General features: G+C 39.5%; 1 protein-coding gene across 7 annotated transcripts in view; it reads right to left on the minus strand.

The window, feature by feature from the left end:
* Nucleotides 1-19,186, minus strand: part of MYO3B (myosin IIIB) — a 207,580-nt gene that overhangs the window by 178,609 nt on the left and 9,785 nt on the right. Inside the window, exon 1 of one of the 7 annotated variants that reach the window (XM_062604657.1) lies at nucleotides 9,572-9,681. The exons of 5 other annotated variants lie outside the window; for them this stretch is intronic. In XM_062604657.1, the coding sequence (XP_062460641.1) occupies nucleotides 9,572-9,573 (2 nt within the window). In that variant the 5' untranslated portion in view covers nucleotides 9,574-9,681. Of the gene's footprint in view, nucleotides 1-572; nucleotides 687-9,571; nucleotides 9,682-19,186 lie in introns of those variants that run through there. One more of the 7 variants, XM_062604658.1, reaches the window with a different exon arrangement.

The following is a 19,186-nucleotide window of genomic DNA, read 5'->3' on the forward strand; positions in this document are numbered from 1 at the left end:
AGAAGGAATGAAGCAGCAGCTCTTCAATCTAATTAAAGAAATAATTATGCTTTTTGTTCATGATAGAGAAGAAAACAATCTGTGTGCAAATTCACATGCAGTGCAGGTCTGTATAGCAATATTCAGATGGAAGCATGTGCATAAACTCATTTGCATGCTTTGCTCCTTTCCAGGAGAAATTTTTTCATTCCTCTAAAACAAAAAGTTTACATGATGTTAAGGTAATTTACCATATAGCAGGCACCAAACATGGCTGTTACCAAAGTCAGGTTAGAAGTATAATCTTTTTTTAAATGATGGCAAGCACATTTAGAGAAAAAACCTATTTTTCCTCCTTGTTAAAAATGTATTTGCACTAAAGTTTGTGCCAAATCAAATTGTTTTGGTCTTTTGACCAAAAGAAAAGAAGGACAGAGAAAAGAAAGCAAAAGAATGGAAGGCTAAAAAAAAAAGCTTAAGTCAATGTCATTTATCTGTTGTGGGTCAATAATGTAAGTTACAAGGAGAGTTTCTCACTACTGTCCTACCCACAACAGCATACCACAAATAACAAACAGTATTCTGAACCATACAGTTAGCACCTCAACAGCAAAGTAAGTCAGCTGAAAGACTTCTCTGAAATCAGTGAACAGAGTGTACTACATGCACTGAAGACAACAGCCACAGACATGTAGCTCCTGATAAGCCAACCTCAAGAGCAACGTTTGCTTGCATGGTGGGGAGTGGTGATGAATATAAACATAAACTGGAACAGTTGCATCTAAGGTTAAAAAAAACCCAAATATATTGAACATGATGGGTTTTAATGCTTTAGAAGAAATACAGAAGTGCACCTGCAAAGAAACAGAGAATAGACTGCAAAGAGCTTTGATGCAACCTTACAAAAAACAAACAAACAAAAACATAAGAAGAAAAAGAAAACCCCAAACTGATACTTATTTCACTGTCACTATACCAACTACCCTATCACACAGATTGTCCGGAAAATGATGCATGGCACTCTTCATGCTGATGTAATATTTATTATGCTGCCTCCCTCCAAGCAGCCTTTGTGGATAAGTATTTTTTTCCTTAAAACAAAACAATCTAGTCTCATGGCCAGCTTTTGTTTTGAGTAATAAGTAAGCCTTAAAATGGTATCGCCAAATTTTCAAAATACATTTAACATTTCTTTATACCAGAAGACAATGTTGACAAAACAATATCTAATTCAAAATTGTTACAAATGGAGTCCTGGTGGAGGACTGAAGAAAAATTTCGTGAGTGAGCACTTCTATGCATTGTGACATAGAATTTACAGCATTACACTTGACAAATATGTATCATAAAGCTCTTCTGCTTGAACTAAGCCACCCTCTTCTTGAACTGAAGTAATACATACCTAAATGAGGTTCTACATCTGCCATCAGTGAAAGTCCCACTGCACACATGTAACCTTTAACATTCCTATAATAGATGGGAATGCTTTGCAAAAAAGGGAAAAGAACTGTATCTGCCATTATCTTCAATATTGTAAAATCTGGACTTTTTTTAAACACAAAATGTAAAAAATAAAGGAAAAAGGTGAAGTTGTAAAGTAAATTTGTGCTTTGCTTTTCCTATTTCTTGATTTGCTAAGCTTCAGAAAATAAAATGTCCTTGTATTAACTTTTTTTCTCTACAGAGGAAAGTTACATACAAACGCAACCACTTTTACAACCCCGTATTCAGAACTTAACACTAAAATAGCTGAAGCTAAAATTCCTTCAGGAAGAAATTTCTCCTTTCACTCCCCCATAACAGGCCTCACCCTTCTCTGGGCTTTGAAATGATGTGCAGAGTAGCTTCTAGCTGTGAAAAACTTAGCAATGTCCTCCCCAGAGGGAGTCTCAACCTATTAAAGATCTACAGATTGCAAGTATTTCACGATTTCTGACACCAGCTGGAGAGAACTTCTCAGTGGTTAAGTCTGTTCCATGCAGGCAAGCAAAACAGCCCACACCAGATGCTGAAAAATTACACTTCCCAATTAACTCCACTGGATGGAGAACATCTTACACACAGCTATTTGGGACTGCACACACATACTATTTGAGGAATGACTACATGCTATCAGCAAGCCATAGCAATGGCACTCCACCAAATCCCGTTTTGCATACTTGGGAAGAGACAGACTGCAAAGCAAAAGTAAGGACAACTTGATGGAGTCTTCTAGTCCAGTCAAACTGATCTCTGGCTGAAATAGAGGAAAGTATCGTTTGGGGTTTTTGTTTGGGGTTTTTGTTTTTTTTTTGAAGCACAGATAATATACTAACTTAAAATAAATCTTGTAAAAGTTGACCAACAAAGGTAAGCAATAGGGTAAGACAAAAAATTAACAGGGTTCAGCCACTGACAGGCTTTCTTTCATTTAACCATGAAAAGATATTCTCCATTAATACAGTAAATTTCATGGGTTTCTTTGTTACACCTGGATTTTTCTATTTTGAAAACATTTAACAGCCAGAATGAATCATGTCAGACCAGGCATGACAGACTAATGGCAGGCAGGCAAGTGTGCAAATAACATTTATCAACATTTAAACAAAATATTTCTCTGTAAGATCAACATTTGAATCAATGATTGCACATTATCACCCCTTTACATTAGCCCTAAGACAAACACACTACATGTATTGTTTGATATAAAAGATAACCTAAAATAAATATGGGTTATGGACAGTGCATGAATCATTTTTCTCTCTGTGAACCACAGCTTTCCAATTGTATTCCCTGGCTCTAAACAGCCTAAAAACAGCTATCTGGAAAATTATGTGGTGTCCTAGAAGTTCTGCTGTGAACTTCCATGTTCCTACATTCACAACCTATGTTTTGAAAACAAAACAAAAAACACAAACCACATAAAGAGTAACTACATGAAGATTTTTTCATGATGCAACTACTTCAGGAATAAAACCAGCAACTATTTCTTACACACTTATTATCACAGCTATCTTTCTCAGAAATTACAGGAACAAGAAGGACTCATAAGCAAAAAAAACAACAAATCCAGTGCCAGAAATAGCTTTAAAATTATTGATCTATTTTCAGAAAGTACTGCCTTATTCAACTTCTAGACAACAATGGTTTGCCTATCGCCTTCCAGCACACACCCTTTTCTAGTTTACAGTAAAATGAGACATTTGTAGAGGTTTTGAAATTAGTAAGTGCCTCACTCCAGCCCGGCAGTCTGGTGCTTTCTAACAGTCTAACTGGTATACAGTACTAAACAGTTTTGAATTCCAATACAGCTGGGTATGGACATAATAGCAATACCAGTCAATACCAGTGAAACAAAACTGAACATACTGTTTCCATATGAGCAATTCATTCACAGGGCTGATTTTTACAGTGTTCTATTTGTCTAAGCCTTAGTCTCCCTTGTGAAACAGCTGGCTTATGCTCTTCCGGCATCCACACATGCTGTAGAAGATTAAGAATGTCATAATCAAAAGTAAGCAATTTATTAGTAAATATTAGTAAATTAGTAAATATTAGTAAGCTCAGTATTGCTTACTAAGAACAATTTGGAAAGGAAAGCTGACATTATCAGCTATGGCTTTACCAGCCATGACAGCCCCTATTCTCTTGGGTAGTAATGGTCACACACAGACAGCTACCTAAGAAGCAATTACTGGAGGAACTAATGAACCACCAAAAGGCACAAGAAAATCAATGGTCAGAACAGCTTCCTCTGCTATTCTCCTCCTGCTGTTTCTCACTGGCTAGATTAAAACAAAGGGGATGTCAATATCTTGAAATGAAGCATACAAAAGAATCCATCAACACACCATCCTATAACTGTTCTCAGTTGGTCTCAGAAAGAGAGACTGCAGAATGTGATGTGCACAGTTCTACCCAGGATAAAGGTCGGTGACAGAAGGAGATGAAGGAGAAGGATAAAAGTATGCTCAAAAGCTGTTATTGATGCTATAGAATCCACAAACAAAAAGAACCATACTTTAACTGATCACATTGTTTCACTAGGCCAACATAAGGGAAAAACAGGACAATCAGGAATAGAACTGCTATTATTTATAGATGAAAGGTAGATCCCTGAAAACACTCCTACTAAATTCAGCTCACAGTCAAGTCTGTGCTGAATATACAAACCATGAAACTGACTTTGTGGGTGTTCAAAATGGAGATGAAGAGGATGCAATTGCCTTTCCACGCCCTCAAATATAAACTTTTTAAACTTTTTACTAACTGTGCCTAAATACATTCTCTTTTTCTACATAAAGTCCTTTAAATTCAGGAATATCTTTGTTACTTTCTTTCCTTCTGCTTCCTTTATATGGACCATCTAGGTAATCTAAGCTTTTAGACTTGTAGTATCAGCCACAGGGCCACAACAGAGTAATAACCAGTGGCAATGGACTGTGTTTAGATGCTGGTTCTGAAGAAAATGTGAATGTTTGCTCCCTTGTCTTGTCTATGATTCCAGTTTATCACAACATGAAACACAATGCTGTTCCTAGGATCAGTCGCACTAAACTGCCCACAAAACAGCTACTGACATCATGATAGAGATATCTAAATTTTACCTCCTTCTCTAGAAATAAAGAAAAAAAATTTTTAAAATTTGATTTTTCAACACTTTAGTCAAATGGTTAAACTTTCACATCACCACTCTCAAACCAGTTCTGAACCACAACCATTTGTAATATTATAATTCTTGGATTCAAATTCTTGGATTAAATGTTGGGAGTCTAAACCAGCAAACTCTTCATTAATAGCCAAGAAAATGCAAGGTAGAAAAGATGTGTGTGCCAAGTCCAGATAACCCAGTTGCATGCTTTCATTTACATTCACTGCATCATAATCTGTTGCGCTGCAGATCATAGAATCATAGATATTTAGGGTTGGAAAGGACCTTAAGATCATCTAATTCCAACCCCCCTGCCATGGGCAGGGACACCTCACACTAAACCATGTCACCCAAGGCCTCATCCAACTAGGTCTTGAACACTGCCAGGGATGGAGCATTCACAACCTCCCTGGGCAGTCCATTCCAGTGCCTCACCATCCTAACAGTAAAGCATTTCCTCATATCCAATCTAAACTTCCCCTGTTTAAGTTTGAACCCATTACCCCTTGTTCTATCACTACAGTCTCTAATGAAGAGTCCCTCCCCAGCATCCCTATAGGCCCCCTTCAGATACTGGAAGGCTGCTATGAGGTCTCCACACAGCCTTCTCTTCTCCAGGCTGAACAGCCCCAACTTCCTCAGCCTGCCTTCATATGGGAGGTGCTCCAGGACCCTGATCATCCTCGTGGCCCTCCTCTGGACTTGTTCCAACAGCTCCATGTCCTTTTTATGTTGGGGACACCAGAACTGCACACAATACTCCAGGTGAGGTCTCACAAGAGCAGAGTAAAGGGGCAGGATCACCTCCTTCAACCTGCTGGTCACGCTCCTTTTGATGCAGCCCAGGATATGGTTGGCTTTCTGGGCTGCAAGCGCACACTGCCTGCTCATGTTCATTTTCTCAACAACCAGGACTCCCAAGTCCTTCTCTGCAGGGCTGCTCTGAATCTCTTCTCTGCCCAGCCTGTAGCTGTGCCTGGGATTGCTCCGACTCAGGTGTAGGATCTTGCACTTGGCATGGTTAAACCTCATGAGGTTGGCATCAGCCCACCTCACAAGCGTGTCGAGGTCCCTCTGGATGGCATTCCTTCCCTCCAGGGTATCAACCAAACCACACAGCTTGGTGTCATCGGCAAACTTGCTGAGGGCGCACTCAATCCCACTGTCCATGTCAGCGACAAAGATGTTGAACAAGACCGGTCCCAACACCAATCCCTGAGGGACACCACTCGTTCCTGGTCTCCAGCCGGACATTGAGCCATTGACCACAACTCTTTGTGTGCGGCCATCCAGCCAGTTCTTTATCCACCGAGTGGTCCATCCATCAAATCGATGTCTCTCCAATTTAGAGACAAGGATGTCGTGTGGAACAGTGTCGAACGCTATGCACTGCTCTACCCCTGTCCTTCAGTTCTGTAGCCCCATCATAGAAGGCCACCAAATTGGTCAGGCAGGATTTCCCCTTAGTGAAGCCATGCTGGCTGTCACCAAGCACCTTGTTGATTTTCATGTGCCTTAGCACACCATCCAGGAGAATCTGCTCCAAGATTTTGCCAGGCACAGAGGTGAGACTGACTGGTCTGTAATTCCCTGGGTCATCCATTTTCGCCTTCTTGAAAATGGGGGTTATATTTCCCCTTTTCCAGTCATCACATTCACCTGACTGCCATGATTTTTCAGATACAATGGACAGTGGCTTAGCAGCTTAATTTGCCAGCTCCTTCAGGACCAACGGATGGATTTCATCAGGTTCCATGGACTTGTACATGTTCAGGTTCTTAACATGGTCTCGAACCAGATCCTCTCCTACAGTGGGCCTAGGGTCTTCATTCTCACAGTCCCTGTGTCTGCCTTCCAAGACTTCAAGACTTGGGTGGTGTGGTCAGAGCCTTTGCCAGTGAAGGCTGAGGCAAAGAAGTCATTAAGAACCTCAGCCTTCTCCAAATCCAGGGTAGCCAGTTGTCCTGATAGCTTCTGGAGAGGGCCCATGTTGTCCCTAGTCTGTTTTTTATTTGCAATGTAATTATAGAATCCTTTCCTGTTATCTTTCACATCCCTAGGCAAGTTTAATTCTGGGCCTTAGCTTTCCTAACCCGGTCCCTGGCTTCCAGGACAACATCCCTGTATATTCTTCCCAGGCTGCCTGTCCTTGCTTCCACCTTTTATAAGCCTCTTTTTAACTTCAAAGTTTCCTCAGCAGCTCCTTATCCATCCAAGGAGGTCTCCTGGCCCTCCTGCTGCACTTCCTTCTAGTTGGGATGCCACACTCCTGAGCTTGTAGCAGGTGATCTTTGAATATCAACCAACAGTCTTGAGTCTCCCTGCCCTCTAGGGCTATATCCCACAGAACCTTACTAAGTAGGCTCCTGAAGAGGCCAAAGTCTGCTCTCTAAATTTTTATTGGTAAATCTATGGCACCCTTGTATTTATAAGTAAAGCATTAACCTCTGTCCAATAATGACTGGTCATGTGTGTATTTTTCTGGGTGGGCAAATAAATCCTCATGATCAACCATTTTCATAAGCAGAGCTAGGAAGCCTGTAGGCAAATGTACAGCACTTCTTGGCTCCTGACCAGCTGCCTTGCAAATCTAACGATGCTCTTACTCGATATGCATTTTCAGTCTTTCCTGAAGGCCTATGTCACATCAGGAAGCACTGCTGACTCTCTTGCTGGGTCACAAAGAAGTTATTTTACTCTAGAACTATTTAGCACCTTATCTTTGCATTCCTGCAATTTCCATCTCCCATGAAGTCCAGTTAATATTACCGGCATCTTGGCCCCTTCATAGCTGCATCTCTCTCAAAAATTGGGGTTTCTTTCTGCTTCCCAGAGTTAATTTTTAAGTTGCTTCTCTCTTACCACAGACCCATGGCTTTGTGACACCTACTGTCTACAACAGCCACACCAATTTGCTTCACCTCAAGCCATTTTTCAGTTGAGTGGGACTCGCAAACAGTGTAATATTAGCCTTAAATAGATCTATTTAACATGCACAGAATGAGGCCATGCACTTTAAGTTAAATTAAACAGTGCCTCAATCTACTCCATAATCAAGAATAGAACAAGCACCCACTGGGGTTTTCTAGAGTAGGAAGGTCTTAAAGATCAGGGTGAGCTCAAGCCACTCCATCTTTTTTAATCAAAATGATTATTAGTACTTCAGAAGGTTTCTTGATACTTTGATTCTTCTATCTAATCTTCATTGATGTCAATGGTATTATATTAATAATCAAATTTCTGTTAGAATCATTCAATCCCACTCATCTTCATAGGATTTTATAGATACAACATGCAGATCTACAATAACTGAACTTTGCTAATTGAGTATATACAAAATCTAAAATGTAGCTAGAGTGAGAGAATTTGTAAACAGTAATTCATAGGACTAAGCCACAAAGCAACTTGTGAGCAGTGAAAGTAATGAACATGATAAATATGCACTTTTTTAATTTCTTACTATCATAATAATTATCATTCTTTCTTTCCCCTGATTCCCCAGATTCCTCTGCTGTAGCTAAACTGGAATTGTTAGCACATGGGTGGAACAACCAAAGCAGAAAGTATTAAGGACAAAGTTCAACCTGTATCTTCACAGAGGAGACAATGTTTATGGTTCATTCCTCTAGCCTGACACAGATTTTTACGAAAACTGTAGGAAATTATTTATTTAGGGGATTTTCTACTTCTTTGTCAGATCTGGATGCAATCTTCTCTGAAAAAGGATTTTCTTACAAACCTTCGAAAGACTGCTTCACTAAGATTTAACATAAATATCCCAAGATCTGTGCTGGCATTGGAAGTTCAGCAAAAGTTGGTCAAACCAAGGCATATAAAGATTGTGTAATTCACAGAGATGACTAATAAAGCAAACCTGCACTTCTCACTAACATGCAAGAAATACATTATTCTTTTTTAAAAATTAGCAAAATATATTATTAATGAAAACATTATACTTCCAAGGTTTCTGGGAGGTACCATGTATTTACAAAAACCTATAATGGAAGCTGGGACCACCAGAGAAAATTATATTCGGTGATGAAAGACTGAATGCTTTGCTGAGATTCAAATTACTGAAAAAGAAATCACTTCCTGCACCTGCTAAACCAACTGTTTTTGCAGAATTGTCTTATTCTGTGAGATAATGGGTACCCTGCTATGAACACAGAAATCAACAGAAACTTTTAGTGAAGTTTTGAGTACCACTGAAAATGAAGCCCCTGATTATTCTGGAGGAACTCTAATACATGTTATTTGTTTGACTGCTAATTAATCAAGTTCATTACCTGCAACTCCAAGGACCAAATGTTGAACAAAATTATGTACTGTCCTGGTCAGTTACCTAGTCGGTTACCATGATATAATTCATAATTATTACATTATAAATGTAACAATGAAGACCAAAAAATAGTAGGCAGAAATTATTATCCCAGACCATATCCAAATACCTGAAGCCAGTTAAGACAACTCAAATAGGAGGTTCTGATCAGTGATATTTCCATTGCAAAAACGCTATTTATATTAGCCATCTAAACAGAATTCCAACAAACAAAATACATTAAAGCAGATACAAATGACTAACAGCAAACACATCAACTTCCCCTCAGGCTGGAAACTCAGCCCTAAAATGAAGTTTATAATCCCATGAGCCCATTCAGTTATAAACTGCAGGTGGCAAACCAAGTGACTATGAGCTACAGTCCCCATGTGTGAAAAATCAATACCTGAGAAGGTTTTCTCTGCCTCCTTCGGCAGCAATTTAACAGGGAAAACAAGATGCATGTTTTAAGTGTTAAAACAGAAGGATGAAGGACTGTAACAGAATGATGACCCTTAGACCAAAACCAGGCTCTTCCCAACAGTCTAATCAGAAAAGTCTGACATGCTTTGTATATAGATGAGGAAAAAGAAACCCAAGACAGATGTAGGATAAACCTGGGAAGAAAATAACTGCAAACTTACATTAGCGACCTATTTTCTGAAGCCAGCTTATCTTATATTGGATTTTTGTCCTGCTAAGGTATCGGAATTCTTCAGGACTAAGATAGCTTCCTCACAAGGAGCACTTGTTATCGGTCAGAGCTGCACAGAACTGCATGTTCTGTGTACGGGTTCCCATGCCCAGTACTAGATAGACAATGCAGTGCGTGTTAACCTAAGATGCTGTCATGAAGGGTACAGATAAACTGGTTCAATCCTAGCAGCTCGCTTCATTAATACTGAAGATCATTGTGACACTAATTGATCCTGAGCCTGATCTATTTATCAAGTCTTTTACATTCAGGAGCTGAAGAATTAAAGCCACTTAGTCGTTCATAGAGGGCGAGCAACAACTGCTTAATTTTTCGAAGGAATCTTCCTATGGTTTTGCAATATACCTTAATTGTATAATGTAATCTATCACAATTCATCACTAGAGTTCTCCAGTATTATTTTTACAGCAGTCTTATTCTAATGAGAAATTTTAATAAGAACACCCTCCTTTATCTGTAAAAAAAATAATAATAAATGGTTAACCAGGATACAAAGAACATCTCTTAGTGCTGACAATGACTCCTGCTTAAGATAAAGTATTTTCATCAGTGAGCTAGTTGTTATGCAGTACCAGCATGTGTGCAGTAGCCTAGCGTGACACCAATTTGCATAATTTCTCTTCTCTAACAGGCTTCAAAAATAATAATAGGCATACAAAATAGAATCCATTAATTTTAAACTTCCTTCAGCAGCTATCTTCATGGAGCACCTATCAAAAGAACCTTTAAAATATAAATGTATTATTCAGGTTATGCTATCTGGGCCTATAACAATCTAAGTTGAAGTCAGTAACAAAGACCAAGGCAAATCCACAAGCAATTGTCTTGATGCTTTCCCAGTCAAAAAGACTGACAAAAAGTGGCAGGACAATGTCAGTGTCCACTGCCGCTCACAGTTAATTACTGAACTTGAAAATCAGTGAGGGATTTTGGGGTACAGATAGGTAAGAGAAAAGGACAGGCAGTGATACACATAGAAGCTGCTCAGAGCTCTTATACCTATACATGTTATGTAGTAACACCTTAAGCTACAGAGAGGAACAAAAACAAATTTGTTTTTTGCTGATCTGAACCCAAAAAGACCTTACCATTTGTTAATATTTAAGGCAAGCAGAAAGACTGTGTGTTAGCAAACTCTGATGGGAAGCTATTTTCAGGAAAAAAATATGCATATGCATTTGCATATTGTGACTTGCATAGCAATTAACATTGCTGTAGTGCTCTGATTCTCTCTGATTGTCCTGGTTTTAGTTGGGATGAAGTTAACTTCCTTCCTAGTAGCTGGTGCAGTCCTCTGTTTTAGATTTAGTGAGAGAACAATGTTGATAACACACTGATATTTTAGTTGTTGCCAAGTAGTACCTATCCTGATCAAGGACTTGTTTCTCATGTTCTGCCAGTGACCAGGTGCACAAGAAGCTGGGAGCGAGCACAGCCAGGACACCTGACCTGAACTATCCAAAGGGATATTCCATGCCATAGAATATCATGTTCAGTATATAAACTGGGGCTGTTGGCTGGTAGCCACACATTTCTGCTTGGGAGCAGGCTGGGCATTGGTCAGCAGGTAGCAAGCAATGGTTTTGTGCATTACTTGTGTTTCTTGAATGTTATTTCCCATTTTTTTATTCACTATTATTACTATTATTATTTTTATTATTATATTTTACTACAATTACTAAACTCCTTCTTAACTCCTTCTTCTGATTCTCCTCCCCAACCCACCTAGGGTGTGGGGGAAGTGGGCAGTGGCTGTGTGGTACTTAGTTGCTGTCTGGAGTTAAACCATCACAATGATATTCATCCTGCAAAAAGTCTGGCTTTCTAACTTCAAACAATAATTTAGATCTTGGTACACGTTACCATACATTCTGATATATGGTCATCAATAAAAAAAGATCTGCTTTATCTTTATCACATAAAGTGTTATGAAAAGTGAAAGTCTACAAAATTTACATATAGGCCTAATGTCCACTAATACAAAAGCACAGTACCAAAGTACTCAGTACCTAATTGAGGAAAAAAGTACAACTGCCACAGTAAAAACAACAGATGCCAATATGGAGACAAGCAAAAATTCTCAGAGCCTGCCCCTGCCAGGTGTTTCACATAAAGAAACACTAATCAATTTCAATTCCTATTGTTTCAGAGGATTTAAAGGAGAGTAACACCCACAACAGCTGTGAACTTGAAGAGGGAAGAATTAAAAAAAAAGTCCACAAACTTTCAGAATAGAATTTAAACACAGAATAAAGTAATAACAGACTGGCCTCTTTTGCCAGATTAACTCTTGTCTGCTGCAGATGCTCCTGAACAAAGTTAAGAGAATACCTGAACTTAATTTACAAAGAGAAAACATGACTGGTAAGGATGCTATACTATGCACTGGGTATAGTAACTGTGACCTGGAATAACCAGCCTTTAGCCATTCATTAGCAGCTATTCAGTTTTCTTTTACATTTTTGGGTTCTCTGTTTACAAACTGGAAAAACTAGTAACTTTCAACAGTAATACCTGTATTTAAAGTTATCTCCTACGTACGAATCCCAAGCTGTATCTCTGTAAACTTTCCAGCAATATTCTGTTGTGGTAGCCCTCACAGAAGTCTCATCAGCTGTCCCCAGGTAACAGTGCAAAGAGAACCCCACAGATTGCTGTAAGCATCCTTCAAGACTCAAAGGTCATGCATTTTGGCTTCCCTTGTTGGACACATGAGTTTGTGCACCAGCTCAGCTAGCCACAGAGGTATGCTGGCAGCTCATTCTCCAGTGCCTTGAAACCCTCCCTCAGAGCTCCACAACAAGGGCATTTTTAAAGATGTGTGAGGTGAAATGGATACATGCACAGACTTAACAGGGTTTTTGAAAACCCCTTTACTTTAGCTATTACAAGGAACATAACAGTCAAACAGTAAACATCTTGCTTTAAGACTTCCTGACACATCAAACTCTTCCAGCTTCTAACTCACTGTAAGCAGGAGTCCTCAATCTCTTCTTTCAAGCTTGTGCCATTTACACTGAAACACAGTTGTTCTCTTTCAAGTCATTTCTCCTGACCTCTGCAGCAAGCACCCTTTTTGTGGAAAGAGAGGCTGATTTTCCTTTTAAATGGCTGATAAGAATCCCTTTCCTTTAATCCTTGGTCTTCCTTATTAGATGGTTCCTCTTCAAATCCCCTATGTGACCAAAGTTTAAAGCTTGATAAACTGGCTTGTAACAGAGTATTCAACCCTTTATTTAATGCCATTTCACTTATCATAATTTAATTTGTCCTCTCTGTTAGCTTTGGCAGGTGTAAAGTTTATTTTAACCAACTTAAGAGAGAAGTAGTACAACAGACAAATATACCCCTACTCAAAATGATGCTCGTAGTCTGATAAACTTACACACAGAAACTTCAAACAGAAATAATGTATGTAGACTTCCATAACTGTCCCAACTGTCAATTGATGGCTTGGCTTCACGAATGAAGATTTGGGAAGGGCTTTACCCACGCTTACTACAAGCACAATGACCAAGGGCATGTGGGATAGGCAAATCTGGTTGGAAAAAAGGCTGCTTAGGCAATCAGGAAGTGTCCGACCAGGACTGTCATCTCCTGGGGCAATCTCGAGCGACCAATGCCCTGATCCGCCCACATGCAAGGTTGGATCTGCAGCTTCCCATGCACCTTGTCACCTACTGTTTCGTCCCTGGCCTGTCGCTACAGACAGTGAGAGTGAGCCCTTCCAGCCTGCGCAGTGGATATTTTAGGTGAGGCGCAGTGTGCACAGAACTGGCCCCACCCTTTACACCTGAGGTTTAATTGCCACGGCCTGGCTAGCTAGGACGGTGACAGCAAAGTCCACGCGTCGAAGGTTTTACAAGAGTGTCCTTCTCTTAGATGGAAGACCTTACAAGGCTGGATGAGCTCCATCTGCCCGGGTTTGAACATAGGAGTTTTCCTTCTCCTATGAGGAAGGCCTGTGTTTGCTAACGAAGATTTGGGAAGGGCTTTACCCACCCATTCTGAACAAGACTGTCATCTCCTGGGTCAATCACAAGTAACCAATGATGCAACAGCACAACATCAAATGTCTAGATGCAATTCTGACTTAGAGGCTTTCAGTCATAAGCCTACAGATGGTAGCCTCACGCCAGCGGCTCCTCAGCCAAGCACACAAGGGGTCTGAACCTCCGGTTCCTCTCATACTGAGCAGGATTACTGTTGCAACAACACAACATCAGTAGGGTAAAACTAACTGTGAAAGCAGGGCCTCACGATCCTTCTGGCTTTTGGGGTTTTAAGCAGGAGGTGTCAAAAAAGTTACCAGAGGGATAACTGGCTTGTGGCAGCCAAGCGTTCATAGCGATGTCACTTTTTGATCCTTCGATGTCAGCTATTCCTATCATTGTGAAGCAGAATTCACCAAGCGTTGGATTGTTCACCCAACTGTCAATACACTTACATCACATGCACATTTCTGTAAATAGACTTTCTCACATCATTACTGTTCACGCAATGGAAGGTTTGTTACCCAGGAATGGTTCTACCAAAAATATACTCAAGAGTTTTTCAGAAAAACCAACTGTCTTGGTTTTAGTTGGGATAGAATTAATTTCCTTCCTAGTAGCTGGTACAGTGCTGTGTTTGCCTTTAGTCTGAGAACAATGCTGATAACACACTGAAGTTTTAGTTGCTGTTAAGTAGCCCTTACTCTCATTAAGGACTTTTCAGTCTCTCATGTTCTGCCAGTGAGGAGGAGCGCATGAAGCCAGGAGGGAGCAGAGACAGGACACCTTACTCAAACTAGCCACAGGGGTATCCCATACCACAACACATCACGCCCAGCATATAAACTGGGGGGAGTTACCTGGAAGGTCAGATCACTGCTCAGGTCAGGCTGGATATCAGTCAGCAGGTGGCGAGCAACTGTACTGTGCATCACTTGTGTTTATTGATTTGGATTTTTTTTACTTTCCCCTTTTGGTTTTATATTCTGTCCCCTTGTTATTTCCTTTATAATTAGTAGTTATACTTTAGGTATTAAACTGTTCTTATCTCAACCTGCGGGTTTTACATTCTTTTGATTATCCTCCCCATCTCGCCTGGGGAGGGATGAAAGGGGGGGTGAGTGCGCAGCTGCTAGATGCTGATTTACCAGCTGGGTTTAAACTACACCAATATATTGTGCTGCTTTTTTTTTTAAATTGCCATATCTGATTTATACCCTTGTGGTATCAATTGTACAAAGGTAATTTTCTATAATTAATTATTTATTTCCTGTTGTAATCGGACATCTGAGATAGTCATAAATATTTATATGTCCAGTTAATTCACTAATGAAAACTGAACTAATTCTAAAAATGGGATGTTATCTCAGAGGCATGCCAACCTAACAGTCTGCTCAACCTTTACATTAGTGAAGGCAACCACCATATGGAAAGCAACTAACAGGAGCTGGCAGACACCTGATCTTAAGAGTATAGTCTAGGAATGGGCTATGATATCAGGACAGAAGAATTTTGTGTGTACCCTAGAAATATCATCTCATTTTTCTCTATCTCTAATTTCCCAGTTTTTAAAATTTGCAGTAACATCTTCTACCCTTACACTTCTTTGCAATCCTTGGGCTTCTCACTAGCATTAGCAGAGACACTTCCTCTTCAGCAATAGAAATCTCTTTTCTTTTTAGGCACAGAGTTATTGGCCAGTGCAACTCCACTATCCTTTATAGCTTCTGATAAGTGTTTTGGGCTGCTGGCTGCCTGACAGTAGTTCAGTACCATCTATTGCAAGAGCCTATGGGCATAAATTCCTTGAAGTTAGATGGCTGTACTCATATCATTCCTCATCCAAACCAGGTCAACATAAACAGCTAATAAAAGAATTTATTTACTACATCTGCAATAGACAATGCCATTTATAAAGTTTTTTAAAGTCACAAAAGAACAGAAATTAAAAGAAATAAGTTTACATCCATCCAGAATCGGATCAGTCTTGAGGGGTCTTCTTATCTAATAAACTCACAGCTCTTTTTCAGCTCCTATCCCCTCACAGAAGAGAATCCTACTTTGGCAACCATTTTGCTTTATAATCCATTGCCATCTCTGGGACAATGTGCCTTTGTCCACCTCCCTAAAACACAAGCTACTAGTCATTTATCTAAGAAGTAATCTGTTTCTCCATCAAACTATTGCTTGCCACTTTCTGGAGAGGCTGACAGCTTTAGGCCTCATGCAAAGAGTTTCATTTGCCCTACAAGAAACTTTCGTGATTACTCACATTTGGCTCACCTTTTCACAATCTGTTAGTCCATTGTGAAGCATAACATTAACTGGAAAATGGTCAAACCTATGAGCCAAAGCCATCAAAATGTTAATATTTAGATTTTTATGTATTTGTTATGTTGTAAGTTAACAACCATAAGTTAAGCAGACACACAAATGTGATGAAGGCATGTCTCATTTAACTGAGTTTTAATAGAGGCTGTATGTGGTAATAATGAATGTTGCTGGAGTTAGATACTAGTTTAACATGATCCTATTTTGGAAGGATGTTGCAACAAAGCATTTCCAAGGTAAGACCACAGAATTCTTGTCTAGTTCGGTCCAGAAGAACAGAGGAAACACTACTGTCATGAGTCTGGAAGCAGAGGTACTACTACAAATGCTAGGAAATAATGCCATAGACTATGAACACTGCTTTCCTCTCATCACTACTGAGAAAGATCAGACAGGAAAAGGTCACAAAATATGAAGACTGCTGGTTTTGAAACTGCAAATTCATATAACTTGGCTTCTACAGGGGAAGGAAAAAAGAAGAAAAAAAAAAAGAAAAAAAAGGAAAAAATCCCCAAAACGGACAGGGACAGGTTAGAGAGAGTCATGTTTTGCAGGATTTGTTCTCTAAGCATCTCAGACCTATAGCGATTTCAGAAGTGTTTTGCTGACCTCCAGGGCTCCAGGAACAAAAAGGAGGAAAAATGAGGAGTCATAAACCACGGTTTATTCTGTACCTTCAACTACTGAACACCAGTGAAAAAGGAAGAAAACCTTTCAGATGACAGTCAGATTCTGAAGCAGTTGATGTATTGCTAGTTCATAAGTATGTACCTTTCCTGTAGAAAGGAAGTACAGTGCAATGTCACAAAAAGAGAAGGAATATAGTACCCTATCTAAAATCCACCAGAGGTTTGGGGTTTGCTATTTGTACAAAGAAAACACTTTAAAAAATTAGCTGCCAAAAGATGATGAGACAATCATGCAAGTTGATGAGTTAAGTTCTTGATGAAAGATCTTATTATGATTACTCAAAAGGAAACTACTGCAAAATCCAGAATTAATCCTTGACAAGGCTATTAGGTTGTGTCAGCAACCGAAGCCATCCATGCTAGAATGACTCTTATCTTGAGTGGGCTGTACTATGACGTAACAAAGGTGCTCATGAATTCACAATATTAGGAGAAAACAGACCTGCAGCAGACAAGTATGTGAGTACTGACTCAAGCCAGATGTAAAACTGCTTATCAACTGCAACAACAAACAAAGGAATGCCCAGCATATGCAAAGAGACATAAGCAACACAATGGATTACACAATTTTGCAAAAGTATGCAATGTCAGAGCATCTGCTTTCCTTGGGAGCTGCATTTAACTTCAGGCCATCACTGCTGGTCCCTGTCCAAGCTATCCTACAGCCATGCATCTGCCAGAACATGTACCCCGTTTTCATTCAGATGCAAACCCTAATGTGTGGACTTGATCTCCTAGCCAGACCCTGAGTCTGCCTTGTGGATGCAGACTCGCCTGGCAGTCACTGGACTGTTGGCCATTCCCAGCTGCCATCCCTGGGCCTATCACCCTCACCTAGCTGGGGTTCTGCCAGGATGGCCCATACTCAGTGAGGCCACTGCCTCTGCTGCCTCACTGGCACCCACAGCTCCTGGCTCACCTGCCCTTGCAGGGCAGCCAGCCCTCACTGCAGAGTGCCTACTGGCACTTTACCCACAACTTTTTCCAGGCTAGCTTCCCTCAGAACATGCAAAAAATTGATGTTTTTCAAACCAAAGAGTAGTGAGACCTATAGCTCTATAGATCCTTCAGTGCATATCAAGAAGCAAAACCACTGAGATCCAACAGCTCTATAAACAGATGAGCCAGATACATTTTTCCCATGGTCACTATTTTTACCTGCTTAAAGGAAGACAGATGAAGATATGCATGCTCCAGTATCACCCAGTGCTAACAGTCAGGCTTTATATGTCTTAAACTAAACTTTAATGCTAGATACTGTTTATATAGAAAATGTTAATTGAAATAGAATTGAGTGTGGTGTGGAACTTGTAAGGCAAATATTTTAAGGTAAATAAATTCTTTTTCATCTTTCCTTTTTCCTTTTTCTTTTCTTCCTTCACGCAGAGTAAGCAAGTATTTAAGGCCATAAGGACATACTGCTCTTGACTGAGTAATTATTGAGGCAACCAATATTTAATTACACAAAACCCCATACTGTAAAGCAGAACCCTATTTCAGGACCTGCTTTTAAAAAAACCTCTCCCTCAAAACCTATTCTCAAATGTAATTATTTTCTTTTATGAAATAAACAGTTCTTGCAAAATTCTGGAAGTCTAGTATATATTATTTAATAAAATTAGGCTTTGGCACAGATTATAAAATTATTCTGATTTGAAAGTCTCGAGTTCATGAAAGCATAAGACTAAGTTTGAATGGTAACAAAATATTCTTCTGGCTGATGAAATATTCATACCCATTTGTCATCAGGACTTTAATAAGGAGGGATACAGCCTTTTCACTTCTGTTCAGTAAGGAACTGGCAAAGATCTTTCTTTCATCTAATTTTGAACACTAGAGAAAATGCCTCCCAAAACTCTCCTAATATTTTCCCTTTTCTGTACAACACAGGACCTAGAACACTACCTACTTAAAAAGATGACTCCATATTTCAGGTAGACAAATACTTACAGACAATAGATAAACAAATAAGGTTTATATATTTGCACCATACAAAGTTTACAGAAGTTTTCTGGGTGACATGGTTTAGTGTGAAGTGTCCCTGCCCATGGCAGGGGGCTGGAACTAGATGATTTTAAGGTCCTTTCCAAACCTAACTATTCTATGATTCTAAGCTTTCAACATTAAAACTTCACAATACTGTTAAGATTCAGAGAAGCCAGATTAAATAAAGACAGAAAACTGTACCTCAGCCCACCTTACAGCTATTTAAACAGGACCATAATAAATTTCTCATAGTGGTAGTACAATGTTCATTCCTCACAAGCAATAGTCCCAGAACCAGCAGTTCTTGTGGCTTCTTTTTAAAAAGGTATTGTTGTAACTTTGTGGTAGAACACCATGCACTTTTTAGTGATAATACAGACAGAAGCATAACTGTATGTAGTTTTCCCATTAATTTTCCAACCCTTACTTAATTACTTGATTTAGGACAAGCAGACTATGCATCTGTAACTGACTAAATTCAGAACAGACAGGAAAGCATGACAAGAAAAGAAAAAGCTGAGTTCTTAGAGGAAAAGACAAAACTTG

The sequence above is a fragment of the Pezoporus occidentalis genome, unplaced genomic scaffold, assembly GCF_034315485.1.
Source record: "Pezoporus occidentalis ecotype Australia unplaced genomic scaffold, CSIRO_AGI_Poc_V1 ctg88, whole genome shotgun sequence".
NCBI classification, from domain to species: Eukaryota; Metazoa; Chordata; class Aves; order Psittaciformes; family Psittacidae; genus Pezoporus; species Pezoporus occidentalis.